Source organism: Alligator sinensis, unplaced genomic scaffold, assembly GCF_000455745.1.
Source record: "Alligator sinensis unplaced genomic scaffold, ASM45574v1 scaffold861_1, whole genome shotgun sequence".
Taxonomy (NCBI): Eukaryota; Metazoa; Chordata; order Crocodylia; family Alligatoridae; genus Alligator; species Alligator sinensis.
Genome location: NW_005842153.1, coordinates 2,022,023 through 2,038,274, shown reverse-complemented (window position 1 = coordinate 2,038,274; position 16,252 = coordinate 2,022,023). Strand labels below are relative to the sequence as shown.

Sequence of the window (16,252 nt, the reverse complement as noted above, 5' to 3'; positions counted from 1 at the left end):
CAAAGTGGTAACATGGGATTGCCAACTTGGAACAGATCTTTCAGACACTTTAGATGTAGAAGTGACTTTACTCACATGAAGAGTCTTGCATGGATCTGTGTAACAGGGGACATACGTCCTGTTTCTAAGGAAGGGAGTGTAGCAAGGCACTGGGGTATACGGGGCTGTGAGCCACACTGGGAGCCCAGAGAGAGGGGCTGCACATAGGACTAGGGGTCTGGAGCCCAAAGAGAAGTGTTGTGCTTGGGGCCAAGGGTCCGGGAGCCCAAAAGGGGGTCAAACATGGAACCAGGGGGCCTGGAAGCTCAAAGGAAAGGCTGAGTGAGGGGCCAGAAGTCTGAGGGCCAAGTGTGTGAAGGTAACATCTTTAGGGTAACACCTGTGAGGCTTGGGATGTGGTGTAGAGGAGGAACAGAGCCACAAAATTTGCCCTTAAGGCTATACAGGTACCCTGCAGGGGCATAGCCAGGCTGAGAATGACCTATCAGTTAAAAGGCTGGGATTTAGACTAGTGGGTCCCAGGAGAGATTTGCTGTGGGAATAGACCTGATTAAGGCTCAATCTAAGGCCTGTGGGCGGCCTCCCTTACCCACCTTTCAATAAAAACAAGACACGGTGGGTGAGCAATTGGGGATGGGCAATATTAAAGTCCGATCTAGGAGCCACATGACCACCAGGGGGCATCTTGGCCACTCCTGTAGCCAAGATGGACTGAGAAGATGGACTGAGAAGACCATGAGGCCCCTTTAAGGGCAGCACTTCTGTGGCCAGAACAAGATGGCACTTGGATAAGGTGAACTTAGTAAAAGGGAAAGGGGCTGAGCCTAGGAAAATTCCCATAATACGAAGGGGGTGGGGAACCACAGCAGGAGGACTCCTGCCAATAGGGGAGATCAGTGGGCTGATGATAGGCTGCCCTGAAAGGGTATCCAAACTCAGTGGGAGCTGAGTACTTCCAGCTGATGGGAAAAATGTGGAGCCAGTAGGGACAGCTCCAAAGCTGTGGACTTGCCTTTAGTAACTGGTGGAAGGCCAGAGAAACAGCTGAATGAAAGAGGAACAACACCTGTGTGTCAGCAGCAGCATAGAGCCCAATAGGGGAAGGGCTGGGCCAGCACAAAAAGCTTCCCTAGGGGAAAAAGAGGGGAAGTAACATGTAAATGACCTCAGTGAGGCCCTGGATGTCAGAGAGAAGTAGTTGTCCCTGGTGAAGTGGATAAGTCCATGCCAAGGAGAGGGAAATAGGCTTCCAGAAGAAGGAGGGACTGTTAGTAGGCCACTCTCACCCTCTTCTGGCTGCTGAGTACACTGGTGGGCTAAGGGGTATGTTTATAGGCTATTTTAGTTTACCCAGTGGGGATACCATGATGATGGTTTTGGCCCAGGTGGTTTTACTGACCTGGCAGGGGAGATACCCTTCTTCTTGGCCTTGAATGACTCAGTGTAGTTGAGGGTGAAGGCCTGTCCCTTGCACTGTGGGCAGGTTGACCCCTGAGAGAGTCTATAATGCCTCTAATGTGAGGATCTTGGCTATACAATTTATGGTGATGGGGGACTCCCCTCGGGCATTTCCTCTAGAGAGCTCCTTTGCCCTTTTGGTTAGAAGCAAGCAAGACTAGGGGGCATCTGAACTCCAAGGCCTCCTGGCTTGGGGCTTGCACATTAGGATGCCTACCATGGATCTGGGAGTATCTGAAGCCTAGGAGGTAGGATATTTGCCAGTGGTAGTGCCACACAGACTTGAATGATTGAGCTCTGCTCAGTCAATAGAATACAGAACTGATTTGGCCTGAGACATAATATTTTTATGCACACACACACACACACACACACACACACACACACACACACACACACACACACACACATGCGTGTGTATTTGTATATACATATTTTTCTCCCTCTTTTCTTTTTCTTTTTTTTGTGTACTCAGGTGAATCAAAGACTTCAGTTGAGTTTTGGGTGTTATTGACTGGTGGCTTGGGAGTGTCCGTTAAGGGGTAGTTTGGAGGCCACACAGCATAGTGCCTGCAAGGCATTTTGCATTTTGAGCCTTGCATAGGGCAAGGGTATACTCTGGGCTGAGGCCCAAAACAATGGGCCAGAGCCAAGAGCCTTTGCTAGAGAAAAGGGAGCCAAGGCCAAAAAGGCTTACGCCTGGACAAAGGGATGAGAGCCCAAGGGGTGGAACTTACTGACTTGGCTGGGAGGCCCCACAAAATTGAGATCGACTCTCATGAGGCATGGGTTTTGCTAGGGGGGAGGGGGGAGGTCACAATTAAGGCCCACAAGCCACTGTATAGGCTGCTGAGGTACAGAATCCACAAGAGGCAAATTAGGAGGAGAAAGAAATGGAGAGAGACAGAGTTGGCTAGATGAACTAACTGCAGAATCTAGTTAGTTTAGTAACACCAGATTATTGCCCCTCCCCTTCAGATTTACAGGCAACCTCTCAAGAGATCCAGATTTCATCAAGGCATGGCAGGAGAATTAGAGGGAGAAAACCCTAGGGAACTGCAGGAGGCAGGGTCAGCCCACCACGATGGGCAGGCTCAAGCCCTCTTTTGGTCCAAGCCTGCTACAGTCTGTTAACACATGTAGAGAGAGCTTTCTACAAAAATGTGTACAGGATCAAACGCTATAGTTGCCATTACTGGCTATGCTACCTTTGCACGTGACTAAGTAGGTTTTGCTATTGATGGCCTTGTTAAAGAAAGACGGTGGCAGATTTCATTGCATTCCACATGCTGATTGTTGAAGAAATAATAAATGCCTTTTTCCCCAAAGTTGGTGGAATGTGAAGCATCTTTCCCATGAAGCGAATGAATCTGGGGATCTGTGAGGTAGATGAGGCCTTTTCCATTACCTGTCACCCAACCTGCAGAGTGAAGGAAACAGTTTAAGCACAATCATCCCATTGCTTTATTGTTTTCTGTAACTAAGGCCGGGTGACTGAGCATCCTTCTGCCAGTCTGACACAGGGAGAATGCTACTGATACCGGATGAGTTGCTGTCAATTTTAAATCTGTGTAAGCAAAAGCAAAATATGGCCCTAACTATTGCTATCAGTTTTCATGGAAAGACACAAGCAGACCAGTAGGTCCCAACAGTCTCAAATTTCTATTTTACTTCACTAAGCTCTGACAAGGAAAAAAGCAAAGAATAAGGGTTTGTCTAAAAACTATATGAGTGAACATAAAAAGTAGAAGGCCAGATTCTCAATTCAAACCACAGAGAGCCATCATGGGACCTGCTAGTTATATGAAGAGAGGGAGGGTGACATCAGAGGTGCTGCTACAGTGGTTCTTCATCATCTGAGTATCCCCTTTACAGGAGAGCTCCTCATATATAGTTTTATATATGTGGGCAGGAGCCTAGCATTACAAGGGTGAAAAGGCTTTACCTGGTGCATGGAAGGTTATGCTAGGGTGGATTTGTTCCAGTTTGTCTCTTCTCAACAAGAGAGTAAGAATGCCATGTTAGCAGTAAAGCACATGTCAAAAAATAAAGACCCTGATGTTTTCTTACATTGCTTAGATTTCAATCATCTCTATATACCTCTCATGCTTTTGTAGCATTTTAAATGGTTTGCTCTGTTTATAGAGTGTTACACTTGAGGGGAGGGGATGGGGAAGAGATACAAAAATAGTATCAGCCATAATACAAACCTTGTAGGTCAACAACCACATCTGCGGCATTGGAAAATTCATAGGAAAAGTGTCCATAGGCTAACCCATACTCTGTGGCTTTGTATTCTGCCTTTACTACTTTTGTGTTATTAGATAGCTTCACAAACTCTCCCAGGATGTAGGGCTCCACGCTCACACAACCTTTTATGCACCTGTCTTCTAATATCTGAAAGAAACCAGAACATAAGTGTTACAATGATCCCACTAGAAATGAAAATGAGGACATGTCACAAAACTCAAAAATCTCAGTTTTTATGTTCACTATTTCTTTTCCTCCTAAAGGAAAATTCATGTCAAGAACATCCATACTCTGCCACAGTTTGTTGTTTCCTCATCATAGCACATCTAGAAGTGGAGCTCGTATCTAACAATAGATAAGACAGTGCCAGCTCTGGAAATGACAATTCACACTGATGGGACTGGATAGCAACCAGTTCTCTAAGCACCTTGCTTGCAATGCAAATTGGAAACACACTTTATGAAAATCAGTGTAAAGAGTGGGTGAAAGAACTGGAAGAATGGCAGGTCAGCAACTGGCAACTCTCCCTCTTTTACACTGTCCATGACTGGCTGATGTAGCACTTTCTACATACTTATGGGCTTCAGTATGTTGGTGCTAAAATTGCAGTAAGTTTTGCTTGCCAGTGCTCTGGTGTAAAGCAGCATCTATGGCAGCAGACTTAGCAAAAACAGTCAAGCTATTTTTTTCTGAGGTCATGTACACGTTTCTTTTAAGGTATACATTAGCACTGAAGCATTAACTTCCACTCTCTACCATGTAGTGACAGAAAAATAGGATGCTGACTCTTCACAGAATAGTTTACTTGACAATCTGTATTTGAAATACAGAGGTCAAGTAGATACTCAGTTAAATGTATGACCTGGACGTACAAAACTGTACCTTTACATGGACTGGGCAGTGCTCTAGTCCTTCTGTACTGGGATAGATAGTTGCCAAATAGAGATTATTCCAGGCTATTTAGTTACCTTTGCTGAAATCCTCCCATCTTAGTGCATTATATGTTTTGGGGGTAAGGCTGGGAAGTTGCACTCCACTGACCTCCATTATAATAAGTTCTGGGGTTCAATTAAAAAGTAATGCAGAATAGTACAAAGCAAGGCAGATTAGTACAAATCTCAGGCTGGCCCATATTATTCCAAGATTATTTCCTGTGCCTTCATTACTTATTCATTGTTCTATTGTGCTTTATTGACCAAATTTTAAAAAAGGCAGGTTCTTGCCCCAAGGAAACGACAATCTAAAGACTTACTTCCCAAACCCCGACTTTTTTATCTGCCTAATTCCACCTGAATCAATGCAAGAATAATAAGTGAGCAGGATTTGACTTTGATTCTGGGCCTGTTATATATATGCCACTGAACAAATGAATCGGTGAAAGATCAAATCAGACAAGAAGTCAGCAAATATGAACCCCTACATCAACATTATAAGAAGAAGAAAGATACAGTGGTTTGGATATGTAACAAGAAGGCCTGGCACCCTTACCCTCACTATCCTGCAGGGTGCTGTGGGTAGACAAAGAAGAGGAAGAAGACCTAGGACAAGCTGGAACACCAACATCAAAGACTGGACGGGATTAGAACTGACTGATTGTACAAGGATTGCAGAAGACTGATGGAGGAAAGTTATTGTTACATCAAAGATGCCTTAGCAGTTGGTGTGGCCTCAGGACTGACTTGACTTGACTATATATAGGCCAAGTTTTCAAGAAAGGCCTTGGTGATGTAACTGCTACAATCAGATGTGTACCTGCTAGCTCATGCAACTCTCATGCTTCTGTGTACAAACTTGCTAAGGCCTAATCAAGTTGAGCAACACCTAAACCAGCTGGCTAAGTGATTCTCTGCCTAGCAGACCTGAAGTTTGGCACATAAAACACAGGAGACATGCTTTTGCCAGGCCTGCCCATTTTGCCCTTCCTTGAAAACGTGCATCTAGGCTTAGACATTTTCCCTCTTCTAAATGATCAAACAAACCCCCATGTCCAGGATTATTTTTTTGACTGACAGATTGAGGGAGGTGATGCTCCCTCTCTATGTGGCATTGGTCAGGCTGCAATTGGAGTACTGTGTCCAGTTTTGGGCGCTGCACTTCAAGACACAGAGAATCTGGAAAGGGTACCAGAGGAGGGCCACTTGCATGATTAGTGGCCTCTGTGAAAGACCCAATGAGGGGAGGTTGCGGGATCTAGATCTCTTCAGCCTTCACAAGAGATGGCTGAGAGGAGACCTTGTAAGTTTATCAAGGGAGGACAACAGGGTATTGGAGATGTGCTATTTACCAGAGCGCCCCAGGGAGTAACTAGGAATAATGGGTGCAAACTAGTGGAGAGTAGATTCAGGTTAGACATTAGGAAGAAGTTTTTTACAGTAAGGGTGGACAGAATCTGGAATGGGCTTCCAAGAGAGGTGGTACTATCACCTAACTTTGAGGTTTTCAAGAGGAGGCTTGATAGTCACCTGGCTGGGGTCATCTGACCTCGGTCCTCTTTCCTGCCAGGGGCAGGGGGTCGGACACGATGATCCTTTGTGGTCCCTTCCGACTGCAAGCTATGAATCTATGAATCTACGAAAACATGAAATGCAGGGGTGTCAAAGATATGGCCCATAGCCATTTCACCTGGGTCATGGTGCTCCTAGAGTGGGCAGGGCAAGTGGAAGTGGACCCACTGACAAATTTCCAGCTATGGAGCTTCTCTGGAGATGCATATTGGTGACAGGTGAGGTTGAGAGACAGCTGCAATAATTCCTGTGTTGCCGCTTATGCTTACCCCTTTGCTCCTGCTGGGTACAGATTCTGCTCATGAAGCTTCTCGCAGTCCAGACCCAACCTGGGGGCCCCAGTGAGTTTGACACCCTTGATGTAATATAATTTCTCTTTTAGTGTATTCGACACAAGTGGCTTAGTGCTGTTGTTTGGAATGATGATATATTTACAAGTGTTACATTGTTTGGCATGCAGAGACCTCTTTTCTTTTGTTGAATTCTGTTTTATACTCTGACTCCAGGGTGTCAAACTCCTCTGGCCCTGTGGGTTGGGTGACTGGTGCAGGGCCAGCCTATAGATCAGAAAAATGGTGCAGGGCTGGTCCACAAGCCAGACTGGGCTTATAAACCAGCCCTGTATGCTAGATGCAGCATGCAGGGATGCCCTGGTGCAGGCACTATGTGCTGTGTGCACTTGGCTCAGCCTGGCCTGGGTGCCATGTGCAGCATATAGCCTGGTCCAGTGTGGGCGCTGTGTGCAGTACATATCCCAGAGCAGCCCTGCATACCACATGCAATGTATATCCGTCCCAGTCCATGTTACATGCAGCGCTGGGCTGATCCAGTGTGCACCACAGGCAGCATGTGGGTCCACTTCATGGGCAGCACTGTGGACCGGATCCAGCCTGCAACCATACCTTTGACACCCCAGCTCTAACTCTCCCCATTGTTCTGCAGATTGCAGAAGAAACATTGGTCATTTCCTGCTGGCTTTTTTATGATCCCTGCTTCAGCTGACTTGTCTGTAGCCCTCAGGGTAGGGGTTCCTACCAGAAGCACTGAAGAAGGAATGTAGAAGATTTGTGTTGGGATCTTTTGCTCGTACAGCCTTTTGTTGAATTCTGTCACGTAGTACTGAGCAGTCATTTGTCGTTCCACATCATTGAAATGATGAAGCAGTCCTTTTTCTTCTTTATACTCCTTCCCAATATACCTAAATAATAAAAAGCAAACAGCATAGTCAGCTCAGCCTTGGGCAGATGGCAGTAAGGGAATGTGATGCAATGTGTCACTATAAATTAAAATGGGGTAGGCTAAAGGCAAAGTTCTTTATTGGTAAGTCTTACTTAAAATTACTTAAAAGTCTAACCACGGTACAAACCGAACTTAGGCTAGCTACGGGGATCAAGGACAACAAAAAGTCCTTCTTTAGATATTTGGGAAGTAGGAAAAAGAACAAGGATAGTACTGGGCTCCTGAGAGATCCAACAGGGCAACTGACATCAGATGCCCAAGAAAGGGACAATCTTCTAAATGACTTTTTTGCATCGGTTTTTCACCCTCCCATGAGGACCACACTACCAGGAATGGCGCAAACTAATTTGGGATTAGGTGATGGGCCCAAAATCGATGTGGATCAGGTGAGGGAACACCTTGAGAAACTGGACATTCACAAGTCCATGGGCCCAGACAGAATTCACTCAAGGGCCTTGAAAGAGCTGGCAGACATCATTGCATCCCCCTTGGCAGGGATATTTGAAAAATCGTGGTGCTTGGGTGGTTCCCAGATGACTGAAAAAGAGCCAACATGGTTTCTATCTCCAAAGGAGGAGGGATGACCTGGGGAACTATAGACCAATCAGTCTGATGTCTGTCCCTAGAAAAATCCTGGAGAAAATTGCCAAGGGATCCATGAATGCCAGACTAGCAGAGGGCAAGCTTCTGAATGCCAGCCAACATGGCTTTGTGACTGGCAGGTCTTGCCTGACCAACCTCATCTCTTCCTATGACCAGGGAACATATGCCATGGACAAGGGAGATGATGTGGACATCATTTATCTGGACTTCAGGAAGGCCTTTGACTTAGTTCCCCATGATGTCCTCATGGTTAAGATGGGGAACTGTAGCCTTGATCATCATACGGTCCAATGACTAGGCAACTGGCTATGGGGTCAAATCCAAAGAGTACTAGTTGAAGGGAGAAAATCAATATGGCGCAGGGTTACCAGTAGAGTCCCTTGGGGCTCGGTACTCAGGCCGGTACTCTTTAATATTTTCATCAACGATTTAGATTCGGGAGTCAGATATGAACTGGCTAAGTTTGCAGATGATACCAAATTATGGGGGAGGGCCATCACACTGCAGGACAGGCTGGGAATACAGGCTGACTTGGACACACTCTCAAGGTGGGCTGACCAAAACCTGGTGGCCTTAAATGCAGAGAAGTGCAAGGTACTGGACCTCAGTAGGAAGCACCTTCAGCATACTTACAGGCTCGGCAGTGCTACACTTGCTAGCACCACGACTGAAAGGGACTTGGGGGTCTTGATTGACCACAAGATGAATATGAGCCACCAATGTGATGCAGTGGTGGGCAAAGCTAACCAAACTCTGGCATTCATCCACTGATTCATCTCAAGCAAAACCAGGGAAGTCATCCTCCTGCTTTACTCAGCCCTGGTGAGACCGCAGCTGGAGTACTGCGTCCAGTATTGGGACCCCCACTTGAGGAAGGATGTGGAGAAGCTTGAGAGAGTCCAGAGTAGAGCCACTCATATGGTCCAAGGCCTGGAGGGAAGGCCGTATGAGGAAAGGCTGAGGAACTTAGGACTCTTTAGTCTGGAGAAGAGAAGGCTCGGGGGGACTTGGTGGCAGCCTACAACTTTATAAGAGGGGTACATCAGGACCTGGGAAAACATCTGTTCACCAGAGTTCCACAAGGGATAACAAGGTCTAACAGCCATAAACTCCAGGAAGGCCGATTTATACTAGACATAAGAAAAATGTTATTTATGGTGTGTGTGTCCAGGGTCTGGAACAAACTCCCCCCAGAGGTGGTGCAAGCACCTACTCTGGACTCCTTCAAAAAATAGCTGGATTTATTTCTTGCTGGGGTCACTTGATCCCAGCTGACTTCCAGCCCATGGCTGGGCTCGATGATCTCATGAGGTCCCTTCCAGCCCCTAATGTCTATGAAATCTATGAAATTACAAAGAGAAAGGCCCTTAACCTTGTGCTCATGAACCACCTCTGCTCATATTTGGACTCCAGCAAAATACTCTTGTATAAACTTCTGGATATCTTGCAAGGCCCTGCAAAATTAAGGTGCTTGCTTATACCCAACCTGGAATGAAATTAGTTGAGTTGGTTTTATTTCCTATTCAGTTGTACCTGGGCATGGCCACACTCATTTCAGGTTAAGTGTGTCCTATAGGGGTTTAGTTTAAATCAGATAGTGGACACTTTTAAACCAAAATAAGAATGCTTTTAAAATACAGTTATTTAAAACTCATTTAATTATTTCAGTACAAGCATATGTGTAGGCAAATCTGAAGTCAGAACAGGAAAATGAAGAATACATATGGCTGTGTCAGATAGCATAGTGATGCAGCTCATTCTTTTCCAATATCCTGTCCCTTTGAAAAGATCATAATTTGAGAATCACACTGGATAACGGTTTTTTTTCCAGGGGTACGCTAATCAGGATCAATATGATGACCAAGAGCTTCAGAAAAGTTTTATAACAGACTTTTGCTTCAGGGTATTAGCCAGTTTCTGCCTTAGGGAAGATTAGGGCAAACCTTTCCCATGTAACATAATGGCTTACAGCTTCCTACAGTGTGTTTTCTTGCACATTCTTTTAAAGGCTCTGATGCTAGGAAGGACACCGAACAAAGTTAACCACAGGTTTGATGATCTACAGAAATTTCTTTTTTTCCTACAGTGGTGTCTACAAGGTAAACCTAACATTTCTAGCAGCCGTAAAGCATGTTGTGCTAATCTGATGGAAGCAGTATGTCCATGTCCACCTGAAGCTTCAGATGGGCTAATTAGCATGGTTGAGTGACAGGGCAGTTAGCCTTCCCAGAGATGAATCAGTCTACTTGGACTGTCATGCAGATACTGCTGCACTGCAGCAATGCTGTGTGCTTGTGCCAGGTACAATACAGTGCAGCATTCATACTGATTAAACGTTTCACACTAGCAACTTGTACCCCATCAGTACCTTCCCAATGTTTCTTCTTGATGCAGAAAGTGTATCCAAAATGCACTCCTTTGTTTGCCTTCCTTTGCCACACTCAGGTAGTCTCCAATATATACAGCTGTTTCCTGGCCTGTCCACAGACCAGATTTCTTAGAGTATTTCAAAAGAAGAGCAGCTACAAGAAGACAGATCCACAAATATAATGAGGGATTGTTCAATATCAGTAACCAAGGATGAATCATGAGTGCTGTCAGGTTATCCTGGTAGGATCAGGGAACACCAAGTCTCCAAGATCTAGTATGTCCTGCACTAAGTCCCTACAGCTTATTACACTGACCTGTTGAAATAGCATCTTTTGAAACTCATATGGTTATAAGTTTCATCTCATAGGCCACGTTTAGATGATTAGGGGTGTGTGCTTGCAGCAACACAAATAGTAGTGGTACTAATTTGTGCCGCTACTTTCTTCCACAAAGCATGCTCCTGCATGTGCACTTTGTTGCGGGACACATTGTCCCACCTGAGGCAAACCACCCTTGCCCAGATCCTCTGAGCTCTTCAGCCATGAAGAGCTGGAGGCTGGGGCCACCACTTGTGCTGGCCCACCAGTATTACCTGGTGTCCTGGTGGCATGCTGGAGCAGCAACAACACAACTCAGAAAACACAGATGCCTGGCTGGTAGCCAGAGCATTGCTTTGGAGGGCCAGGTCTCCATTTGTGCTAGTGAACACTTTTTTTTGCGTGCGTTTTGCAACTTTTTCTTGGTACTGGGAAATTCCAGTAGCAAATTTTGCCATATGGCACACATTTTAACAAGCACCACATGTAGTTTGCGGCACCACAAAGAGGTTTGTGGCACCACAAACCACATGCCCCTGCTCATCTGGATGTGGCCATGGAGTTAAAATTCATACCGTTTTGAGTTATGATAGTAATATAAAGAAAAATAACCGGCTTTGACAGAACAGCACAATGTACAGTTACTTTTGGGGTAGCATGCTGCTCTTGCACACATCTAGCATACTAATAAATATTTAAGTAGTGGTAAAGTATAATAAAGTACAAAAAAGGAACAGAAAGAAACCAACACACTTCAGCCTTGTTTGTACTGCCTAGGTATTTTCATCTTTTCTGAACACAGACTATATAATGTTGAAAAATACCAGACTTCATGGGTATTTCTCTATAATTATTTATATGGATAATAAGAATAATCATAATAACAATAAGTTAATGCTAACAACATTTTTACAAGTGATATAAAACTTCGTGCTGCAGGGCTTAACCAACCTACTGTTAGAGAATAGGATGAGAAGTTCAGTGAGGGCAGATTATCCCACAGTTGCCTATTTTAGGGCTTTCAGAAAACTTTTTTTCTGAAGCTTTTGGTATGGGAGGTGAGGAGGACTAAGGCTCTGATCTAAAATAACAATTAGAGCTGTGTGGGGAATAGTCTTCCTACCCTCTTAGAACTGTCTAGTTTCCAAACACTTTTTCTTTTTCAAATAAAGTCAAAGTCAAAATCTTAAATAAAGAACAAATCAGATGGGATCAACAGAAATGTTTCAGTTCATTAATTTAAAACAGTTGGCTTCAAGTATATACATCCTTTTTTTAAATCTTCTTTTTACTGTGATGTAACTTACACCTTGAAGTGAAAAGTCGTTTTGAACCCCAAAACTGAAGCTCATATTTTGGAATGCCAAAGGAGAATAGTTCTGTAGTTTCAATACTTATAATTTCCACACGTATTTTGAAATGAGAAATTCATTGAGAAATTCATTCATTTCCCACAGAAAGTTCTAGTTTTAATAAATTGATAGTTTTTAACTAAAAAAAAAATCAAAAAAATTTCATCTGAAAGTTTTGCTATTGAAAATCTCTGTGTTTCTATGGGGTTTTGCTGATAGACTACGCTGACATAATTTATTTTGCCTGCAAGGTTTCAATCTAGGATTTCAGAGGAGGTAGATTACTGAATTTCCCAAAGAAAAGAAGTTCCTGAAACTGCCAATGCAAGAAACTGACACTGTAGATCAGATTCTGATAATAGCCCTGCACATCTGCTAAACATGCTGAAAAGCATGTATGCAAACTGGCATCTCTTTGGCAAGCAGATCTATTGCCTGCCTGTTATGAATTCAGTTTCATTTTTGAAGTAAAAACTCGTTTTTACCAGTCTTCTTCCTGTTTACCCCAGTGGAAGTAATCTGGCTATGAGAAAGGTATGTGGACTTGATTGCTTTTTGGACATAATAACAAAACTGCCAACAAAGTTCCAGTCACAGAGCTGTAGTGACCCTAAATAATACCTGTGTAGCCCCCATGAAGGCAATGAGGATAGATATTGCATATGATAATGTTGAACAGACATAATCAAGACCATCATTTGGTAAGTGAAATCCCCATCACTGGTAACACATGAAAAGCGGAGAGATCACAGTTTAACTACCAAATCCCAGGTTGAGTTTACTGGACTTTAAGTTAGAAGAAAACATTGTTTAACTGGCAAACTGGCTACTTCTATTCTGTAATCAAAAAGAAATGAGTGAGGAATTTATGGCACCGTTTTTAAGTGGTGACTCTTTGGACGAGAAGCAGGCTTTAAACAAGGGCTATCTGCTGCAGTATTACTACTTATTTAACTCTGGGAGCACCAGAGCCCTTAGTTTCAGTGGTCGATAAGAGTTTTATTGGAATAAACAAAATATAAAGGTAGCAAATTCTACAGGTACATGAGCCAAATGAAAAATGATTGAGGGATTTTGGCAGCAGGTAAAACATAACTTGTGTTTCTTAAAGAATAATGTTTGAATATAACAGTAAATGCAGTGGCTAACTAAAGCAAAACATTATTCTTTCCTGCCTGCTTCTTTCCTGAGTTAAGTCAAGGTACTGTGGGAAAGGAAGAGCCTAAAAATATCCAAAACCTTGAGAAATGCATGCTTCTAATAAAAAAGGAGAAACTTGATTCTGTGGCCTCTACTTATACAAGTAGGCCTCATTCACACACAATTTCATGCATCTTTCAGTCCAGAAGGGAGCAATCCCTAGTCTATTCTGACCTAAATTATTGGTGTAAGGCCTTAATGATAATCAATGTACAACCGTTATTTTACAAGACCAGTGCTCTGAACTCTGATGTAGAAGGCCAGAACCTATATACACATGAATAAGTGTCCAAAGATTGGACCCCAGATTTACTTCTGATACTTATATCTCTCTTTTAGGGTTGTAACATGCTCATCACTGTAGTATGAGGACCAGCATGTATGCAATATGAAATACACTTGAGGCTTGAACTTTCCACTTTATGGAAAACATGAACTTTCTACCTATGATTAGGATATGTTGGAATGCAACATATGCACCAAGGGGAGATGGTACTTACAATATGCTTGATGCAGATGATTAGCTTTGAATATTCCAGTAGTTTTCAGTCTCTGCACAAGCCAGTTATGCTCAGCACCTGACAAGAGCTTCTCATATTCATCGTCCCTCAGAAAGTGAGCTTCTAGGATTTGTTCCTTGCTTCTCCCAGGCACAGAAACAAAAGAGCTCCCACTAGAGTTCAGAAATGATGGACTCTCTAATTCAGAGAAACTGCTGGAAAACTGAGATGATTTATACCATGATTTCATAGAGGAACTTGAACTGTGGCTTCTGTTCAGAACGTTCCTGAGATTTTCACCTTCATCCTCCTCAGTGGTAGCACAATCGTGGAAGTGGTCAGTTACTGATTTCTTCCTCCCTGATAATGAAGCCCTAGTTTTATCCCTGTGGCTAGCCTGATGCCTTGAAACACTGATGGCAGGAAAGTTGTTCACTGAGCTCCCACTATTGCTACAAGCAAATTCCCAGTCATCCACTGTATCTGCCTGGGTATCAACTTCAGATATATCAAAGGATCCATTTCCAGCCATGGCAGCAGAAGATTTTTTAATCCAGTCATCTACAAAAGAATCACTGGCCATTTCTGGCTTGTTTGTAGGTTTAGTAGAAAGCACCTTATCTATAGTTATGTGTGGCTCAGCTGATAGATCCTCTGTAGAGTCTACAGTTTCTCCTTCTGGGTCAATCCACATATAGTTATTTCTTGATAATGGTTTTGTGACTCTGTTAAACCTTCCCACATCTCTTACATTTCCACTCTTGATGCTGTTGGGAGAAGGACTGTGAATAATGCTGGCATCTCTGTTGCTGTCCTTGGTTCTGGAATCAGTTTCTGCTGAGGGGTCAACCCTTTCGAAGGATTTTCGTTCTGTCAAACAAGAGGAACCTACCTCCTTGTCAGATCTTTTGGGACCAGAAGGGTGAGGATCCAAGAAAGAAACAGCACTGTTTTGGCAATCTATGCTGTTGGCCACCCCTGCTTTCTGTTCTGAAGCATCCCTTTCATGTTCTGTCCTCCTGAAGAGCCCTTCTCTACAATCTGAGGGAGCAGTCTTTAGCCTGTTAGCTGAGGGTCCATGTTTCTTTAAAGGACACTGGGGAGGACCTGAGCAGCTGCCCTGAGGCTCTTGAAGAGAGAGATGATGAGTTCTGGAAGACAGGTTACTAGCCTGAACATCTTCCTCAGCAGCTTCAGACATGGCTGTGCAACACTTCTCATCCACTGAGCCCTCTTCCCTTTCCTGCCCTTCTCTAGGCAGCTCACTGTTGTCATTAAAATCTATCTCCTCCCAGCTGGTAGAGGAACTTGATTTTGACAACTTGCTCCAAGACTTTAAAGAGCTAGTAGTTTGACTTCTGCTTTGCAACTTGTTTCTTTCATTATTTGCTTCCCTGTTTAATGGCTCAATCTCCATCTCTTCCTTAAGGGAGACTTTCATTGCACCAGAACCGGTCCATTTCCTTCTTGTTTGGCCACTGAGCCTTTCATGGCCTCTTCTGGCTTTTTGTGAGGCAGAGGCTTTGGCAGTGTCTTTCCTACAGCACCCTCTTTCTTCAGTGTTACACGCCGTGTCTATATTTTTGGTTTCTGTTTTCAAGGCAGTGATACATGCTCCTGCTTTGGACTCTCCTAGCTGGTTTTTATGGCTCCTGCAAGTGTTTTCAAACACTTCACACACTGACCTATGATGCTGGGAATGCATTTCAAGAAGTTTCTCAAAGTTCACTTCACCACACAAGACAGGCTTTTCCACGCTGCTTTTGTAGCTGTCTGGAACGTAAGACCTGGCATCTGAATTAGGGAAGCTCTGCACTTGTAAATGCTCCCTCACAGACATGATCAGAGTCATGATCTCCTTGGAAAGCATTCCTTTGTCTTGTTCTTCTGTAAATGAAGTGATGTAAATGTACAGTTTCTCCATGGCTTCTGTACATAGGCATCTCACCTCAGAGAGGCTCTCGCTTTCCCCATAGAGCTGTCGATGCACAGTTGTAAGGCAGAAAGCTGCTTTAATAAAACTGTGAAGCTCTTGCTTGCTGGTTATGGGGTCATTATCCTTCTTGGTGAGAAGGCCAATCTCAAAGGATTCCTTAGCTTTGGACAAATAGAACATTTTCCTCTCTGGAGGACATTCACTGGAGTGACTATAGGACAGTAAACATGCCCCACGGATGTTCTGAAAGGAAAATGGATTAGAAGCCAATGAATTAAAAATATAGTAATGTGCTTCAGACCAAAATTAAAAAATGCTCGTCTTTGTGGATTTCAAAGTGCACATGCCAGCTCTCACCATCGACTTCTGCATTTCTAGAAAATAAGACATCATCACCTTTTAAATTCATTTAGAATGGCAGGTAGAGTATAATATTGATTTGAAAATCATCACTGCTCTTGGGAATGGGTTTCTCTGCTCTTTTTCTCTCTATTTGGTTTTGGAAGGTAGCTGGGAGCCAGCA

At 43.8% G+C, this 16,252-nt stretch overlaps 1 protein-coding gene and 1 pseudogene across 1 annotated transcript in view; one reads left to right on the top strand and one right to left on the bottom strand.

Annotated features, from left to right (window-relative positions):
• The window catches only part of ALPK1 (alpha kinase 1), a 115,970-nt gene that overhangs the window by 19,989 nt on the left and 79,729 nt on the right, over positions 1 to 16,252 (bottom strand). Inside the window, exons 10-14 of the mRNA XM_006025555.3 lie at positions 13,794 to 15,972; positions 10,423 to 10,576; positions 7,248 to 7,410; positions 3,669 to 3,855; positions 2,667 to 2,878 (exon numbers count right to left, since the gene is read on the bottom strand). Of these exons, the coding sequence (XP_006025617.1) occupies positions 2,679 to 2,878; positions 3,669 to 3,855; positions 7,248 to 7,410; positions 10,423 to 10,576; positions 13,794 to 15,972 (2,883 nt within the window). The 3' untranslated portion in view covers positions 2,667 to 2,678. The remainder of the gene's footprint in view (positions 1 to 2,666; positions 2,879 to 3,668; positions 3,856 to 7,247; positions 7,411 to 10,422; positions 10,577 to 13,793; positions 15,973 to 16,252) is intronic.
• LOC112550580 lies at positions 1,392 to 1,576 on the top strand (annotated as a pseudogene).